The following is a 17,686-nucleotide window of genomic DNA, read 5'->3' on the forward strand; positions in this document are numbered from 1 at the left end:
GTAGCCTCCAGAGCCCGACGGCTGCTTTCTGTGTGTTGTGCGTCCCTCGGCCGCAGGCAGGGACGCGTCTGTTTTCCCGTTCGGAAATTGCCGTTTGCCGCTGAGTTCATTCCCCCATGGCGCCGTCCAGCCTGCTGAAGGCGGAGGCCGACGAGGAGGAGGCGACGAAGCGCGACAAGCGACGGACAACAGGTGGGGGCGGCGGGGACAAGGGAGAAGAAAAGCGGAAGAACGGGAGCAGAAAGAACAAACATCTCCAGGAGAAGCGCGAGAAAGACCGCAAGGAGTCGCGGGACGCCAAGGAGGCGACGCGGGGGAAGGACGGCGGGGAGGGGGAGAAGAAGGAGAAGGCCAAGAAGGTGAAGGATGAGAAAGGGAAGAAACCTTGCGAGAGTGGAAGCTCAGAAAAGCCTTCAGAGACGCAGAGAGAAAGAGACACAGACAAGAATCGCGGCAAGAGAAAGGAGGACAAGAGACACAGACACGGTGCCAGTGCGAGACTCGTGGGTGGCGAGGGCGAGGACGTACACATTGAGGAACGTCGCGGAGAGAAGGACGAGGAAGAACGCGGGAAGAAGGCGCAGAAAGACACTCGAGGAGAGGGAATCAAACGTCACACAAAAGAGAGGAGCGACAGACATAGTCGCACGGAGAAGCGAAAGCGATGCAGGTCTCGGGACAGATCGAAGGAGAGAAAGAGCTCGCGAGGAAGGCATCACGAAAGAAAGGACAAGAAACGAGGAGACAACAACCGCTCCGAGTCTCGCCGATCCCACTCTCGGACGCTTTCTCGGCCCTCCTCGGCACCCAGTCGAAGCTCCAGTCGTGAAACGGAGGGACCGGAGACGGCTAGGCGAGACTCCGGGCGCCTTGCCTCCCAGACTGTGGAAAGAGCGGAGAAGAGAGAGAAGCGCGGAAGATCTGGGTCAGTTCGCAGTGGCAGTCGCGACAGCGCGTCTCCCTCCAGAGAAGGGGAGAAGGTCGAGAGAAGCCGGACTGAATCTCCCGAGAGAGCCGACAAACAGCGAAGAGACAGCCGGAAGAAGGAGGACTGCGAGCGCCGAGGCCGCAGCCGCCACCATCGCCACAGGCACCACCGGCGAGACGACAAGGAGCGAGGGAAGAAGAAGAGAAAAAGAGGGTCTTCGAGTGACAGGTCTGCCTCGCGTTCGTCTTCTGCGTCCCATAAGAGAGACAAATCCCACCGCCGGAGAAAGCACCGGCGCGACCGGAAAAGGAGACATCGCGACCGAAGAAGTCCTTCGGACTCGTCTCGAAGCTCTTCATCGCGAAGCGACGCTTCACGACGGTCCTCGCAGGCGAGTGCGACGAAGCGAGAAGGAGACCTGAGCTCTCAATCCAGCTCAGCGGTGCATCTCTCCGCGTCGCCGACGAGCGTGATTGTGCCCGCGTCAGGAGACAACTCTGGAGCTCCCTACACTGTTCCGTTCTCCTACCTCTCCCTCCTCGCGTCTTCTCTCCGGTCGCAGCAAGCCGCAGCGAAAGAGACCGCGCAGGCTGAACCTTCCGCGACTGGCGCAAACGCAACTGCCCCCCCAGCTGCTTCCGTGGCGAAACCGATTTTAGGTGGAATCCCGCCGCCTCCTCCGACGCCTCCTCCTCCGCATGTCGTCGCCGCTGCCGCTGCTGCATCGGCCTCTGCTTCCTGCTCCTCCACTGCTGCTGCGGCGTCTGCATCAGGTGCACCGACGAGTTCTCTGTCTCTGGAGGAACAGTTGGCGGCGGTGAAGAAGGAAATCGAGGAAGAACATGCGAGGCGAACGCAGGAACAGCAGAAAGAGTTGGACATGGCTCTCGAGAAGCGGCCGGAGACGCCTCTGGCTGTGGAGGTAAGCGCGTGGAAACCTCGAGTTCTTCAGAGCGCGTTGGGTTTCATTCGTCAAGACATTGAATTTCTGGGAGAACAGACAAAAGGACATCGGGGAAGGTCGTCCCGGAAGCTTCTGCATCCTTCTTCTGCGTGAACACACAGACGGGGCTTGTGGTGCGTTACAGAAACTGTGTCTGCGCCTCTCGGATTTCCGCGTCAGTCATCTTCGGTGTTGGGAGATGGTACAGAGCGACTTCTCTGGGTTGCTTTGCGTGGAGAGTCTTTCCAAGAAACGGTTGCTTTAGTGCTTTCTTGGCTTCACGGTCACGGATCTCTTTTCTACATCTACTCAGAAGAAGTCTGTCGGTATCACTTGAAGCAGGTCGCACTGCTTCATGTGATGCTCACAGGTTGCTTTGGCGCAAGTGGAGAGTGAGTCGAACTCCTCGACTGAGTCTGTGTCTGTCTGGGTATTTTCGCTGACGCGCAACACAGGCATTTCCGCGTTCTTTTTCCCGGTGCGTGCGTTCTCACATTGTCCAGGTCTCGAAGGAAAGCGAAGCTCCTGAGCCGCAAGAAGCAAGCAAGGAGATGCCTGAGAACTCCCCGAATCCCGACGAGAACTACAACGCAGGTCGGACTCCTTATAAGACGCAGCGAGGCCTTTGCTTACACGTCCTACACACCCGCTGACAGTTCATCTGTGTGACATGCTTCGCCTTGTCTCGTCTCCACGTCTGCATGCTTCTCCTGATCCACTGATCTTTCCTTGCTGACCGAAGGAGACCTGATATTCTGACGCTCCAGCCGCTTGACAGCTTACCGTCGTCGTTGGCGGTCCGGAACGTTTGCTGGCAGTCTCGGCTCGGAAGCAGGAGACTCTTTGTCTTCGAGGCTCGGACCTCCTGAACTCGACTGCACGGTCTTTTTCTGTTCCTGGTTCAGACGAGCGCCTCGGAGACGCGATTGGCCAGCTGGAGGATCAAGAAGTAGTGATCGCCTTCGCAGGACCCACTGCGGATGTTCACGACCCTGCGTCTTTGCCTCTGCCAGTGGCGGACGTCGTCGGGAGCGAACGTGTGCTGCACTCCGCCATCTTGGGCAACCTCCTTTTCCTGGGCTTCAAGCGCCTCATGCCGGTCCAGAGACACTCGATTCCGATTGGATGCGGTGAGAAGCCGAGCGCGCGAAGAGACGGAGAGAAGGCTGCTCGGCGGCCGCCGTGAGACCGCGCAGTTGTGAACTCCCCACCGCGATTAGGTCCATTTTTGCGACTTGCTCGCAGCCGTGACAAACCTCATGTCGCGTTCCTGTCGAGGCCAACGAAACGCTTCTCTCAGTGTTCCATGCAGGTTGCATGCGCAGGCAGTGCGAGAAAAAAAACGTCCAGCCTGCAGACTGTTTATAGGGTGGTGAGGCGTCTGTCTGTGCGTTTCGCGGATCCTGGGCTCTGCCTGCGCCTCTCCGAGAGTCGACGCCTGCGCTCGCCTCTTCTCTCTGAGGCACAGTGTCTCCTTTCCTCTTGGTACACGGTCAGACTGCGCCTTGCAGAGGTGTAGCGGTTTTCGTACATGTATGGTGTGGAGAAGCAGTGTACATACAGCTGTCTCTTCGCTGCTGTCTTGGGGTCTGGACTCTCCTCCCCCCCTCACTCTCTACGCTTCTTTCGACAGCCTTAAAACTCTGTTCGCGTCGCGCGCCTGGTGCCCTGTTTCCTTCCTGTGCGCACTGTCCCTTTTTCGCGTCGCTTCCTCATTTCTCTTGTCTCCTGTGTTCTTTTTCGCTCCGCAGCTGGGTATGACATCTGCGGCTCTGCCTCCACAGGAAGCGGCAAGACACTTGCCTTCTTGGTTCCCATGGCATCGAGACTCCTCAAAATGTCGCCTATCAACAGGCCTTTCTTCCCTGGGCCGCATGCACAGGTGAGAAAACAGACTCGAGTGTGCCTTTCGAAACTCTCTTCTTTTTTGCCAATCACGCGTGCTCTGTTCTCCGTTTGTTCGGTCTGCCGGTGCGCGTCCAGATTTTCTCTTCTTGCTCTGCGGGAAGGAAAGGGCGCATGGTGGTGGCTGGGGGCGCCTCCTCCCATGTTTCTAGTGCGGTGGACTTATGCTCAGGGATTGGGAGGTTTGTGTCTCCGTCTCGTCTTCCTTTGCCTCGTTTTTCCTCTCTCTCTCGTCGTGACACGGCGTTTTCTTCTCGCGTCTGGGCATCTCCAGATAACGGTCTCGAGAGACAGCTTTCTGTCGAGGCTGAACTTTCTTCTGTTCGTCGAGAGACCCTTCGTTGTGGAGACGCCAGCAGCTCTGAAAACGAAAAAGGGAACTCGACGTTCGCACGACGTACAGAGCGCTTCCAGTACTTTCCTGTCTTCGCAGGCTTCGCCGACTGGCCTCATTCTCGTTCCAACTCGCGAGTTGGCACTTCAAATCGGGGAGGATGTAAGCGCGCTTTTTCGTCGTTTGCCTTTCACGTTGTCCGGGGCGAGAACGCACTGTGAACACGATGAACCAGCTGGAAGAGAGGAGACGCTTGCTCGAGAGTGAAAACAACGGGGGCGACACAAGACAAAGAGACGCCCCTGCGTTGGCAGAGACGGCCGCATGCAACGCACTGGAACAAGGGGAAAAGATGAGTTTCGTTCTTTGTTTGGGACTGACTGCCAAGCAGGCGTCGGACCGTGAATTCGAAGAGAGACTGCGCGTCAGGATCCCCTTTGAGGGTGTGACGTTTTCCAAGAGGAAGCAAGGGAAGCTCTTGTGCTTTCCTTGCCGGTCGCCCTCGTCAAACCGTCGTTCTCGATGTGCAAACAGCTGGTTTTGTCATTGTTTTTTTCGTTTTCGCTTTTCAGATTGTTCGGGTCTGTCGAGGCACAGGCCTGACGCACATTCTCCTCATCGGCGGCATGCCTCAGAAAGATCAGGTGAGCGTTTCTTTCTCCCCAGCGTTGGCGACTTCCGGTTCGGTCTCTGGATGCAACTCGAGAAAGAAGACCCACCCGTCTCCGTCGAGTCTGAGGGGCCGCGTTCTTCGTCTTTTTCTCTCGGAGTGGAAGAGGATCTGCAGAAGCAGTTTGGAATTCAGACAGAAATACGCAACAAAAGCGCACAAGAGAAGGACTTGGTCTCTGTTGCCTCTCGCGCCTGAGGCGGTCAGATCGCCGTCGCGTGGATTCTAGTGTAACCAGGACTGTCGAAGGCGGTTCTTTCGACTCTGCGTGCCATGTTTTTTTTCCCCAAAATGCCATTACGACGCGTTTCCTGGGGTCGTTGCTTGTGGATTTTAGGTAGACCATATCAACAGACAGCAGATCGACATCGCCGTATGTACACCTGGACGGCTGGTGGACATGTGCGACTTGTGCAAAGTTTCTTTGAGTTTTGTGGCAACTCTCGTTCTCGACGAGGCAGACGTGATGCTGAACATGGGCTTCCGATCTGTGGTAAGATCTACGTTTTCTTCAGCTCGAGGCTCGGAGAAAACTTGAAATCCACGAGATGTTCCTATTCAGCGCGCGAGACAGAAGATGCCAACTGCGCGTTTTTCCCGCTTTTTTGACTTCGCGTTTCTCACTCGACATGTTCCACGCCGATGGTCTCTTCGATTCGTTTTTCTCTGTGTCTGCTGCGTAGCTCGGCGGCGAGTTTCGGTCGGGGGTTCCAACGGCGTTGGATTGGATCTCTTTTCGCTTCTTGATCTTCTGCAGATTATGTCTCTCTTGAAGGAACGAGACCTGCCGGACTCGCGACAGACGATGCTGTTTTCCGCGACGTATCCAGCAGACCTGATGGATCTCCTCCCGATGGTTTTCAAGCCGGCGTACGTACGGCTGTCTGTGGGTCCTGCCAACGATGCTGTACCTGGTGCGATGAACACAGCAGCGAAGAATAGCATGGTGACGCAGGTGAGGATCGATTTGAGGAAGGAGTTCTGGAGTCCGGAGGGATGAACCGTGGCGAGTCTCCCTCTGTGTGTTGCCATCTCTCAGCATCAAGGTTTCATCTGAAAACCGTGAAAACTGCTCGAAACGCTCTCGCGCCTCTTCTTTCTCCAGCAGTCTGCCCGACCCGCGCGTCGCAGCGTCCCCACTCTCTTCCCTGAAGGTTTTTTGGAATTGTTGTTTCTCCCAGCTTCTTCGTTTTCTTTTTCTTCTCTTCCGGCCTCACGCCAAGGCTCCGCGCGTCTTCCTCTTCAAAAGAAGTCGACCTTTCAGGACGCGCGCCAGTCGACAGTGGCTTCTGTTTCTCTCTCTCGTTATTTCCCTGTGTCTGCCGTTCCCACTGTCTCTGCAGATTGTGAAGCATGTGGAGGAGCCCCTGAAGGCAGCAGCGCTGCGTGCAGACTTGGAGGAGTTTTTATCTGCGAACAACAGCCAGGCGATCGTCTTTGTCCGCAGCAAGCGAGCGATCCACCCGACCGCCCACACGATTCGTCTCGCAGGCATCCAGACTGAAGTCCTGACCGGCAATCGAACGCAACCGGAGCGACAGCAGGTATTCCGCAACTTCCGTGACGGCCGCTTCCCCGTCCTCGTCGCTACGTCGGTCGCCGCGAGAGGCCTGGACTTCCCCAATGTCGGCCTCGTCATCAACGTCGACATGCCGCAGGAAATGGAGCACTATGTGCACCGGATCGGACGAACGGGGCGCGCAGGCCGCCCAGGCGTCGCGATCAGCTACATGAACTGGAACGACAAGAAACTCGCGCCTGCGATGATCCATATCCTGAAGCAACACGACTCAGAAATTCCTGCTTTCCTCCAAGACATGGCCAACGACTTCTGAGCCTCCTCCCCAACTGCATGCACGCCATTTCATTCTTAGGCTCTCTTGCGTTCGGACCTCTTTGCTGGGGCGCCGGGCGAGTCTCAGTGGGGTGTCTCGAGAGCTTCGATTTGGAGAGGAACGGAAGGCGATGTCTCCGTGTTTTTCTGCTTCCGAAGCGGTTTTCTCTGACGTCGATTGTCCTTCGTCTTCAAAGACTCATTCCGATCGTCTGGCACCTGAGGTTTCCGCGGGGGAGAGGAGAGGCACAAGCGAGAGAGGCTCACGCGAGGAGGGTCGGGCGCAGAGAGACAAGAAAACACAAAGGGAGAAGAAAAAGGGAGAAGAAGGAAAAACAGTCTTGCACGTTTCGTCTTGCTCTTGCGAAGCTGGGATTCGGAAATCAAAGACTCTGAGAACTTCCGATTCGTGGAAGGGACCCGCCTTCTCAGTTTTCCGGTATCAACGAACAACTTCAAACAGGAACTCGAGAAAAATGCTCGAAAACGCAGACTGCGGCGTGCCGCGGGTGAACGACTGAGGCAAATTGTAGACCCCAGAGAAAACCGCGGAAACGAGTCAATGCATTCTCTGTTCAGTGTGCGCCTTTTTTCCACGTTTGAGAAAAGAACAGCCTTAAAAACAGAAATGCGCTCCGAAGACGGTGTTTACGGGAGTAAAACCGACTTCGAGGGGCAAAACCTCAGTTCGCAGGTGAACTCTGAAGTTCAAATGCACGGATACTGCACTGTCTCATCTTGAAACCAACTGTCAAAAATGTGGAAGCCTCAAACTCCACACAAGTCGGAGCGCCTGCACACATGCGAAGAGAGATCAGAACGAGAAAGCGCATGCAAACTTGAAGTGCACCAGGGCTCAACGAGATTTCCAGCACACCATACATACATATATATATATATGTATATATATATATATATGTATATATATATATATATATGTATATATATATATATATGCACAGGTATGCATGTATACATATGTGTATGGATGCATGTTTAGATATGCATTCAGATATACATGCGTGTGTATATATATGCATATATGTATATACATATATATATATATATACATATACCTGGTTGCGCGTATAAATATGTTTATATATATATATATATATATATACGAGTCAGGAGAGATAGATTGGTTGATAGAGAATATTGTTTGAGATGGGCGCATGTGGTGGCAGGCGACGGGGTTTAGGAGCAGCTCCGATTTTTTTCGAGACAGAAGAAAGCTGACTTGCGCGCATGCATGCAGGCAGCGTTGCTAAGAGAGTGCCGCCTCGAAAGCAGGAGAGACTGAGAGCCACTAAAGTGCAGACTTTCCTTGAAAGAATGAAACGGCAATCTTTCTCGCAAAGAAGTCTTGCACTTGTACGGACTGAAAGAAAGAGGTCTTGAAAAAACTGGAGTGTTTTTCTGTGTCTGTGCTAGAGAAGGACACAAATGAGAGATTTGGACCATCTCGGAGATTCTGGAGAAGAGAAGTCCCATCTCCGGCTCATCAGGGTCTACTGTGTCTTTCGAAGATGCATTTTTCCGCGGAATTCTTTGCTTTCCTCCTTTCATCTGCATGTTTCGGACGCTCTCTGCTTTCTGTTTCTGTTTTCTCGTCGCATCCATCCTTTTCTTCTGTGAAGAGGACATGCTTCCATAGGGCAAAAGTAGGTACAGGCCATCAAGGAATAATTGTTTCCATCTGTGCATCCAAGATGATAATCGGTCAAATACGGTAAACGCGGACTTGCCGGGTGAACGTTAACTTGTCAAACCAGTGTGGAGCCACAGAAGTAGTGTGTAAGCTAAGATTAAGCGTGTACTGTCGCCTGAAACAAAAATCGCGGTCCAGCGCTCGTCTCAGTCTCTCGTGCATTACTCATCCCTGCAACTGTCCGGAAGGTGACGAAAGTCCAGACGAAGAACTTGATATTCTGTTCTAATTCCACGTGTAAACACAGTCGACGAATGGCGGAGGGAGGAGTTATAAATGTTGTGTAGCGTCGCAGGAGACAGACTCCGGACTTCGCATTCATGCACACCTACGGTAGCCGCTGTGTTCAAGAAGCAAACAATTGTCCGTTGTCTTTACGTCCTCAGGACGTTGACACAGGACAACTTGGATCCGGTGAACGCAGACCTTGAAGATCTGAACTAGGAGTCCAACCTTTTTGTTTGACGCCTAGAACAGAACCGACGTTCTGTTGCTATTGAGTCATTTCAGGATCTTGAAATTTACGGAGCCTACCGTTGGATTCGATGATCCGACTTGTTCACAGTGGTGTAGCTCAGATCGAACGAACACACACATTACCGTTTCTGGGAGACGGAATGAGAGTCCAGTGATGAGACACAGACAACCAAGTTTTTTACGATTTCTGCAACACCGCCACCCCACTGGACTGCTTAAGGCCGTTGAAAGTGATAGATTTCAATATCCTGTGACAGTAAGTTTCTCCTTATCAATTGTATTCTAGGCGTCGTGTACCGAGAGTACGTTGTGTTCACGGGGACCAAGTTCTCGCGCCTGGGCAGAACTTGGTGAAAATGACAAAGATTGAGGAAATAGAACCAGCTGAACGCCGTGTCTCAATAAACCAAAGATAATCAGAGTAGTATGGGATCCTATATTTGGAGGACTGTGTTGTCTATGTGAACTACTCACGTTTCATAAATGTTGTCAGTCAGATCTCTCTCTCTCGATTTCAATCCTATCTCAGAGGTGATGACTTCAGAACGATGGTAAGAAATGCTTCTCTCGCGTACGTCACTGAGACCGCCTTCCTCCTGTCACCGGACCGAATACCTCGACAGTGACTTCTCTTACCCTTCTTACGAGGTTCCTCGACCCTGTCCTCTTGTCCATCTACGCAAAAAACAGTCTGTTGTTTTCTTTTTCCTTAGCAGGAAAGAGTTGAAGGCTCTCTGTCCTTTCACCTAAACGCACAGATAAATCTAAAAGTATATAGATAATGTAGATGCATATATATATATATATATAGATGCATTTACGTATTTATTCTTTTTACGCGAACATATTGGTCTGTGACCCAATGCTACAAAAGAAACCGCATCTCTGTCGAGTGTGTGTGGCTGCGTTGTCGGTTGGTTGTTGGGAGCGCGAGCGAGCAAGGAGATAAAAGTCGAGAAAGAAGAAACGTTTTCGGCCGCCTGTATGCTTCCTGCCTGTGGCAGGCGACAAGCGAAACACACAGAAATCCTGGTGTGTATTATACAGAAGAGAAGTGAGACTTTGAAAAAGAAAAGACGAAAGTGAGGCCGGGCGTTCTTGCTGGCGAGAGACGCGCGCGCTTGGGCATTTTTCCGCTTTCGTTCCGCATGCACGCGATTCAAAAGTCTGTGTCTCTCTGTTTCCTCTGCCTTTCCGGTTTTTTACTCTGCCCGTGGACCAGGAAGCGCCGTTCTGATTTTATTTCCTACGAAAGTTCCGTTTGCAGTTTCTGCATGAATGCGTTCCGCAGGGTCTTCAGCTGCTTGTGTGTGTAGTGTGAGAGCGATTGGTGTCGAGCTGTTGCTGCTCTCGAGCAGGCGAAACGCAATTCAAAATCCGCTCCCTTCTCTGTCGAAGTTTCTCTCCTCTCTCTCTCTCCCAACTGGATTCCACCTCTCAGGTGTATTCACACTCCTCTCCGCGTTTTTTTCAGTTGCCTGTCCCCTCTAAGACACTCGTCCTTTTTCCGAGTCGCTTTCCTCCCTCCTTCTCTCTTCTCTCCCTCCTTGGTAGGCGCGAAAGAGAAGATACACGAAGCAAAGCGAGTCGTGGATGAACAGGGGAAGGCAGATTGCCTAAAGAGAGAAACCAGGGGGACTGGAGAAAGCGAAAGGGAGGCGACTCTGACGATCTCCGGACGCGCTGATGCCTTTTTTTCGCTCTTCACATGCCCTCTCCCCGTTCCAAGAAGAAGAGACGCCTCCACGTTTTTGTAATAACTCGGCATCCATTTTTTAGTTGCAGAGGAGACAGGCAAAGACGCGAGGAAACGCTTCAACTTTCCTTTCGCCTTCCTTCGAAAGAAGAAGCCATGAGTAGCACCATGCATAAACACACAGGTGAAAGCTGGAACGAATCGTATTAAGTGACGTCTCCTTTTCCTCGAACTCTGTCAAGGCATCCGTTTGTTTCTTCGACAAAAAAAGGGGTCTCTGAAGTCTCCGATGCAGAGTGAAGAAGAAGTCGAAACGTCTCTGCTTGCATCGAATGCTCTTTTGCCTGGATTTTTCAGACATTCTTCTGTTTCCACTGCCAGCCAGCATGGCGGACGCGGAGGTCTTCGGCCAAGTGTCGCCTGTTCCCGAGACGGAACTGGATATGTTGAAAATGATTTTAACGCCTTACGAAGGAAAAATTGTAGAGCACCTTCCACAAACGTAGGATCTTCTTCGGCGCCTCTGTCGATGCGCCAGTCCATTCCGTTGCTCTCGAGTTGTCTTCTTTTCGAACGTCGCCTCTCTGAAGTCTGTGCTTCGACTGACGAACGCCAGGCACAAACAGATCCTCCGATTCGTATATATCGATACGTCGACTGCCGCTCAGCGGTATCTGCTTGTCGATCTCTGTTCCTGTCTACATCTCTCTCTACACTTGTACCTGTCTATGCATCTGTCTCTATCTCCAGTTACGGATCCCCACAGCGATCTATGCCTGCACTTATGGATATATATATTTATAAGTATATATATATATATATATATTTATGTATGACTCTTCATATCTATCTCTCGGCCTGTCTCTATTTACATCTGCATCTATCAAGCTGCATCTATCAATCTGCATCTCTCTCTCTGTGCTTAAAAGAACCCTAATATCTAGATTTGCAGATACACTTTTGCCGAGGCGGCGATGACATTCCACGCAAATACACACGCCGATTCGAAACCTTCTTCGCTAGTCCTGTATATCTATACATGCATATAGATATATGTGCAGGTATAAATATATACAAATATATATATATATATATATATATATATGCGCATCTATACGTATGTTCGTATGTCTGTGAACGTGAATGCACGCGCCTGTTCAGGTGTGTGGTGCTCGGGCGTACACGATATATATATATATATATATTTCATATATATATATATATAATTCAATTGTAGCGTGCATCTTTACGCTTGCTGAAAAGATCGACTTTCTCCTCTGGATGTTTGTGTGGATTTGCTTGGTCTCGAGAGTGACTCGATTTTCGAAAGTGCATGTATGCCTTGGTTTTCAGACAAGCGGCGATTGTGTGCTTTCCAAACAGAGAAGCGTTGGAAGCCCTGCAGGAAATTCCAAGTTACCAGACAGTTGAAGTTCCTCGTCCTCAGGAGGAGACGCGCGAGCCTCAACCTGCAGCTGAGGAAGAACTGCCTCTCAGAGGAGAAGAAGGAGAAAGAGAAGAAGAAGGAGAAAGAGAAGAAGAAGGAGAAGAAGAAGAGAGGGAAGAGACGAATGCCCAAGAGCAGAGAGAGGAAGACGCAAGCCACACGGAGCAGGGCATGGAGTCGCGCGCAGTGAAGGCAACGGAGAAGTAAGGAGAGGGACAGTAAGAAAAATCGGGAGAGAGTGCTAAAGAAAACACACAAAACAAGACAATGAAAGTTCATCACCAGACCGCGCAGAGGTGAAGAGCCGCAAATGAACATCCTAAACTTCCAGATTTTCGCTTTATGTGCCTGCTTTTGTGTCGATTCAGCGTCGTTCGAACCCCCAGAGAGGTGAGCATCTTCGCTCCTTTGTCGAGGCCTTTCCTCTTCGCCTTCGTTCGCTTGCCTACGCTTCCTCATCCTCATTCTATCATCGTCATTCTCTTGTCGCTTCTTTGTGTTGTTCATTCACTTGTCTCCGCTTCCTCATCTGCATTGGCTTCTGTCGTCTTTCTCGTCTACGTTCTCTTGTCTTGGTTTCCTCATCCCTCTTTGCCGCCTCTGTTCGTGATTCTCGATTGGTCTCGTTTCTCGTCCTGCTCTGCGTCGTCTCAAATTCTTCCCCCTCGTTTTTCTCTTTCCTTGCACCATCTAGGCGATTGATGGAGTTATCTGAGAGTGTCTTCTCGTCATCGTTGTACCGCTCTCGCCGGCCGCGCCTGCGTACTCCAGGTTCTGCGTCGCCTGCCTTCCTCTGTCTCGAGACTCCTCGCTGCCTCCTTTTCTCCTTTTTACGTTTCTCACTTTGCCTGCTCTTCACCGGTTGGTGTTTTCAACTCCTTTTTTCGAATGCAGACCGTTCCAGAAAAAGCGGCGCCTGCACTGGAGCCGCCGCCTTCTCACGCAGTCGCGGTCGACGCCCCTGTGGTCGGGGGAGGAAAGAGAAAGCCTCTGCCTTCCAACGATGTTTTCTACCTTTTTGCCGACGAGAAGTAAGTGGAGAAACGAGCAGGCGTCTCGCGGCGCAGACATACGCGTTCAGGTTCCCAGCTTGCAGGTTGCCTCGTTTCCTTTTCGCGTCTTTCTTTTTCTCGACTTTCCGTCTGCGCATGGCGCCGCCGTGCGCCGCGCATTGCCGCTCCGTCAGGCGCTTAACCACGAGGAAAAAACTGGGGAACTTCTTGCCTCCTTCTTTCCGCCTTTCTCTGAACTTCTCTGCAGCGTCGCTGTGCCGACCTGGTGTGTCTTTCTCCTCGCCTACTCCGTCCTCGCGGTCTTCGGCGTCTGCTGAACTTCTTCGCCACTGCAACGTCCTCCTCACCTGCTCGGTCGAACTGCCTTTCGGGGGACGCATGCGTGTAGACATGTGTGTATGTATGCATATCTATATCTATCTATATCTACTTATATATATCTTTATATATATATATATATTGTGTATAAATGCATGTATGCATGCATGTTTGCGGCATACTCTATGTACATGCTTTTTTCGTCACATACGTTGCAACGAATTATATAGATATAGATGTAAGTATGCATAGGTACGTCCTTTCGGTGAGTGACTTTTGTCTACGAGCAACGCAAGACACCGGAGCGCTTAGTTGTGAATTGGGACGGAGGACCGGTTTCTGAGGTTCTGTGTCCGAGATGGGAGTTCCCTTTCTGCTTCGGTTCGAGAGACGTCTTCGGTTTCTTCGGTGTTTCAGTGTGACTGGCGAGAGACGAAGAGAAACGTCTTCCTTTCCGCGTTCGAGTTTACGAGGGAGACTAAGAATACGAAGGAAGGCATTTGCTGAGGAGGACTCGTGTGAGCGTTTCCTGGTGTTTCTCGAAGAAGAGAAGCAGTCCACTGCGCGAACTGTTTCGGAGTTCCTCTCCTCTCCTTGCGAGGCCCCTCACCTGCTCTCGAGGCGCCCAGGAGCAGAACAGAGAAGAAAAGAATGAGCGGAACAGAAAACAAAAAGAAAGCGGAACGGCGAGAAAACGAGAGAAGAGAAAGAGGGAAGAGAAAGAGAAAGAGCGAGGAAGCGAGAGAAGGAGGGAGACAAGAGAGGTAGAGAGGAGGGAAAGATATCGACAAAGAGAAGGAACGGAGAGAGAGAGAGGAGAAAGAACGAAAGACGAGAAAGAGAGCGAAAGGAGAGACACACATGCGGAGAGGAAACGAGAGAATAGAGAAGAAGATAAAGACGGAGAGAGACCCACAAAGAGCATCGGGTCGAAGGAAGAAAGAGTCGCACAGACACACGAAAACAGATAGAGAGAAGAAAAAAACTCGACACAAAAAGAGAAAACGCAGCGATTCTTGCTGCCGTCATATTCTCGGTGATTGTCGCGATGAGACGCCAGACTGCGAACGCCTAGTGTTGTTCCTCGTCTTCTTCAAATCTAATGCTGGAGAGTCGGCTTTGCGAGCACAGAGGAGATAGATAGAATCCCCGATACATTTTACTTATATATGTTTTACGTATCGCACCCACTTCCCTCGCTTTACTTATTTAAACTAGAAAGTCCAGCAGCCCAACGTCGGACGTCAACGAGACTCGGCGATCCTTTTGAAGCGAAAACAGAGAGAGAGACGTCGCAGAGGCACTCCTGTTTTTAGAGTTTCCTGCCGCCTGCACGACTCTGTAATCTTCCCGACAAGTGTGAAGAAATCCTTTACAGCAGCCGTAACAGCATTTTTACTGCATGGCACTTGAGTTGCCCTAAATAGCTCTAGAAGAAGACGGAAAGAACTGCTTTTTTCCCAAACAAACGGAGAGAAGTTTAAACGGTTCTCAGAAGTTGGAGAGAGTCGCTCGAACGGGGCTTTGAGAAGGCAGACTGCTCCATGCGACGCGACGGTGTTGTTCCTTTTCCCCTGGCAAGTCTCTGTTCGTTTGCGGAATCGTCACAGAAGGCCGCGCCTCCTCGACCCAGGCCTCGGCTTTTCACACCGCGCGAGAAGCCGCGACGACGCGCAGAGCCTCGCCGGCACCGACGAGGAGAGGAGAACGCGTCGGACGCCACCCACAAGAGAAAGAGAACGCAGAAGGCGACGCGAGAGCAGGAAGAGGCAAAACTGTCCAGCATCCGCACAAGCGTTCAGCGGAGGAGAAGAGACGAGAACGCCAACTCCGAAAGCAAGAGTTCAAGAGAAGCAGCGGAGACCGGGTCGCAGAACGCGAAGACGGGAGGCACCTTCTCTTTCAGAGACCTGCTCCAATCCACCCTCCGAGACAGCCGCCACCCGCTGCCTGTTTCGCGGCGCCTCGCGAAAGCACCGCCGCCGCAGAAGAGACTTTTGAGGCCGCGCTAATTCTCAGGCCTGCAAAGAGAGCGGAAACGAGCGCAGGCGGAAGCAGATGCTCCGGTGCGGATGCACCTGCGGAGAGCAGAAGCCGCTCGGGAGGCACAAAGCGCAGCAGCTGCTGGACATTGCTTAACGCAGCTCGAAAAACGCGAGAAGAAGAAGGAGAAGAAGGAGAAGAAGGAGAAGGAGAAGAAGAAGAGAGAGGAGCGAGGAACGGTGCAAGGTTGATTTCAAAGTGCAGACCGCGCCGCAAAGCTTGTTGGATGTGACGTCTTCGAACAGTGAACGGGAGCCGCAGCTGCTGCATTTCTTTCTCGCGGACGTCTTCTTCTCGTTCTTCTTCGTCGAGGCTTGCCGCGAGCAACGAAGCCTGCGTACGCGGCTTCCCCGCCTTCTCAGAGACTCCCGCGCCGGGGGAGGATCCGGAGAAGTCGATGGCGATCAAGTCGCACTCGCAGCTGCTGCAGGCGAATTGCCAAGTGGCGTCGTCTGTGGGCTGCACTGCGAGGATGTCTATGCAGCTGGGCGGAGGATTTCGCTTGTCGGTTTCCTTCGCGTAAAACGGTGGATTCGGAGGGAAGAGCGAGGCGAAGGAAGCAGCCGAATTCACAGTGTGGAGGACGATCGTCACGCGTCGCAGTTGCAGCAGGTCGCAGGAGAAAACTGGACTTTGAGGGCAGGCGAGAAACGGGAGAAAACATCGTCCCCGACTCACCAGTCGCGAGCGCCAGTCCGCGGCCTGCGCGCAACGAGAGGACGCGTCTGTCTCTCCCTCGACTGGAGTATCTGCTGAGGCAAGCGCAGCGGCTTTGCTCGGCTCTTCGTCTCTCGCGAAGCCATTCGCTCCTCCCTGAACAGCAGCGGACCTGCGTGCCGCGTTCTCGTCTCGAAGCTCCGACGCGCGCGGTTGAGCAGCAGCTGCAGCAGCTGGCGCTTGAGGCGCTTGAGGCGCTTGAGGCGCTTGAGGCGTTTGAGTCGGCTTCGCGTCGTTGTTTTTGCGTTCATCCCCGAGGTAAGCCGAGTCCTGTCGCGCCGCCCTCAGCTGGCGAAGCCGCGAGTCGACGCAGCTCTGACACACATGCGTCGCAGCTGTTCCGTACGGCAAGAAGTCTGCCCATGTCGTCGACGGCGCGGCGGAGAGTTCAGTCGCTCGAGGAACGCATAAAACAGGCGCCGATTCGGCAGAGAAGAAAGACGCAGGCGCCGCAGAAGGAGACTCGGACGCAGGAGGCCTATTCGGTGCGCACAGGAGAGTAGGAGAGACGAAGGAAGGCGGCAGGCGTTCGAGAAGAGACGCGTCGTGAGCGGGAGAAGGCGAGACGGAGGCAGGCCGGTGTTGCTCTGCGACTCGCGACCCCACAGTCAAAACAGACAGTCGGCCGCCGCTTTCCGGCCGCAACTGTCGAGGATCTCCACAGTGTACATGGAAAGGAGAAAGCGAAGGCGGCAGCCAAGAAGTCAACGGACTGGAGAGAGAAGAAGGCCGAGAAGTTGAGGACGTTCCAGAAGAGGACGAAGGAGAAGAAGGAGAAGAAGGAGAAGGCAGAGACGCAGAACAAGGAGGAGGAGAAGAAGAGCAGCTCGTTTCGTCCCCTTTAGCTACATAGATTTTACTGGTTTGGAGAATCGGGAGGGGATATCGGAGAGGATGAGAAAATGGCAGAGATGGGGCTGGCGGCGGCAAAGGCAGATGGAGGTTAACGTTTACAGCGACGACTTTGTACCCTAGGAAAGAAGCGCGAGAGAGGAGAGAAGAGAAGGCAGGCGAGGCGAGGAGATCCTCCGGCGTCTCGGCTCCAGGGGGCGCCTCCAGACGCAACTCAAAGTGCGTCGTCATCTTGCGAGAAAGAAGAGGGAAGACGAGACAGATGAAAGTCGAATGAAGAGAGAGGAGAGGAAGCGAGAGAAGCGGAAGGGAGAGAAGCGGAAGAGAGAGGAGAGAGGGGAAAGCACTGCGGGGCGGAGAGACGAGACGAGAGAAAGAACGTGACTAGGAAAAGGCAAGCGAGAGAAGCACTGGAGAGTGGAACTGTTGAGAAACTGGAAGGAAGAAAAGGAAGAAAAGGAAGAAAGAAGCTGGAGAGATAGGAGAGAACTCAGTTTCTTGCTTCGTCACGTGGAGGGCTTCATCAGGGCGTCTCTCCTCTCCGCTTGGCATGCAAGAGAGGTGGACAGGTCCGGAGAAAGGAGTCGAGAACAGGAGGAAAGATGAAAAACTCACAGCAGGAAGGCGACGAAACTTCAACAGAGAGTTTTGCTCCGGAGGAGACAAAGGAAGACGTGGAGAAAGAGGCAAGTAATCCAACAAACGGCCTCGTTCGAAAGAGTCTCGAAGTCCTGTCGATTTTCTCCCTGCATGCGCGCAGTGGACAGAGCTGAAGAAAAACGCCAGTCCGACCGCCGG

The 17,686-nt window shown here is 52.7% G+C and overlaps 3 protein-coding genes across 3 annotated transcripts; 2 read left to right on the forward strand and 1 right to left on the reverse strand.

Annotated features, from left to right (window-relative positions):
* Positions 1 to 116: 116 nt before the first annotated feature.
* On the forward strand, positions 117 to 7,064 carry TGME49_263820 (DEAD/DEAH box helicase domain-containing protein; the record flags this gene model as incomplete). The annotated part of the gene is made up of 9 exons (XM_002365441.1): positions 117 to 1,850; positions 2,375 to 2,465; positions 2,777 to 3,001; positions 3,623 to 3,753; positions 4,210 to 4,272; positions 4,683 to 4,754; positions 5,118 to 5,273; positions 5,538 to 5,735; positions 6,124 to 7,064. 9 exons carry the CDS (start codon positions 117 to 119, stop codon positions 6,613 to 6,615), a joined length of 3,162 nt encoding a protein of 1,053 aa, XP_002365482.1. The 3' UTR covers positions 6,616 to 7,064.
* Positions 7,065 to 10,069: 3,005 nt separating this feature from the next.
* TGME49_263810 (hypothetical protein) lies at positions 10,070 to 13,539 on the forward strand. The gene is made up of 6 exons (XM_018781344.1): positions 10,070 to 10,352; positions 10,856 to 11,000; positions 11,852 to 12,148; positions 12,314 to 12,335; positions 12,840 to 12,976; positions 13,206 to 13,539. The coding sequence occupies exons 2-6, from the start codon at positions 10,885 to 10,887 to the stop codon at positions 13,273 to 13,275; spliced, it is 642 nt and encodes a 213-aa protein (XP_018637179.1). The 5' UTR covers positions 10,070 to 10,352; positions 10,856 to 10,884; the 3' UTR covers positions 13,276 to 13,539.
* Positions 13,540 to 14,995: 1,456 nt separating this feature from the next.
* On the reverse strand, positions 14,996 to 17,119 carry TGME49_263800 (hypothetical protein; the record flags this gene model as incomplete). The annotated part of the gene is made up of 1 exon (XM_002365439.1): positions 14,996 to 17,119. One exon carries the CDS (start codon positions 17,117 to 17,119, stop codon positions 15,179 to 15,181), a length of 1,941 nt encoding a protein of 646 aa, XP_002365480.1. The 3' UTR covers positions 14,996 to 15,178.
* Positions 17,120 to 17,686: the final 567 nt, after the last annotated feature.

This window comes from Toxoplasma gondii, chromosome VIIb (assembly GCF_000006565.2).
Source record: "Toxoplasma gondii ME49 chromosome VIIb, whole genome shotgun sequence".
NCBI classification, from domain to species: Eukaryota; Apicomplexa; class Conoidasida; order Eucoccidiorida; family Sarcocystidae; genus Toxoplasma; species Toxoplasma gondii.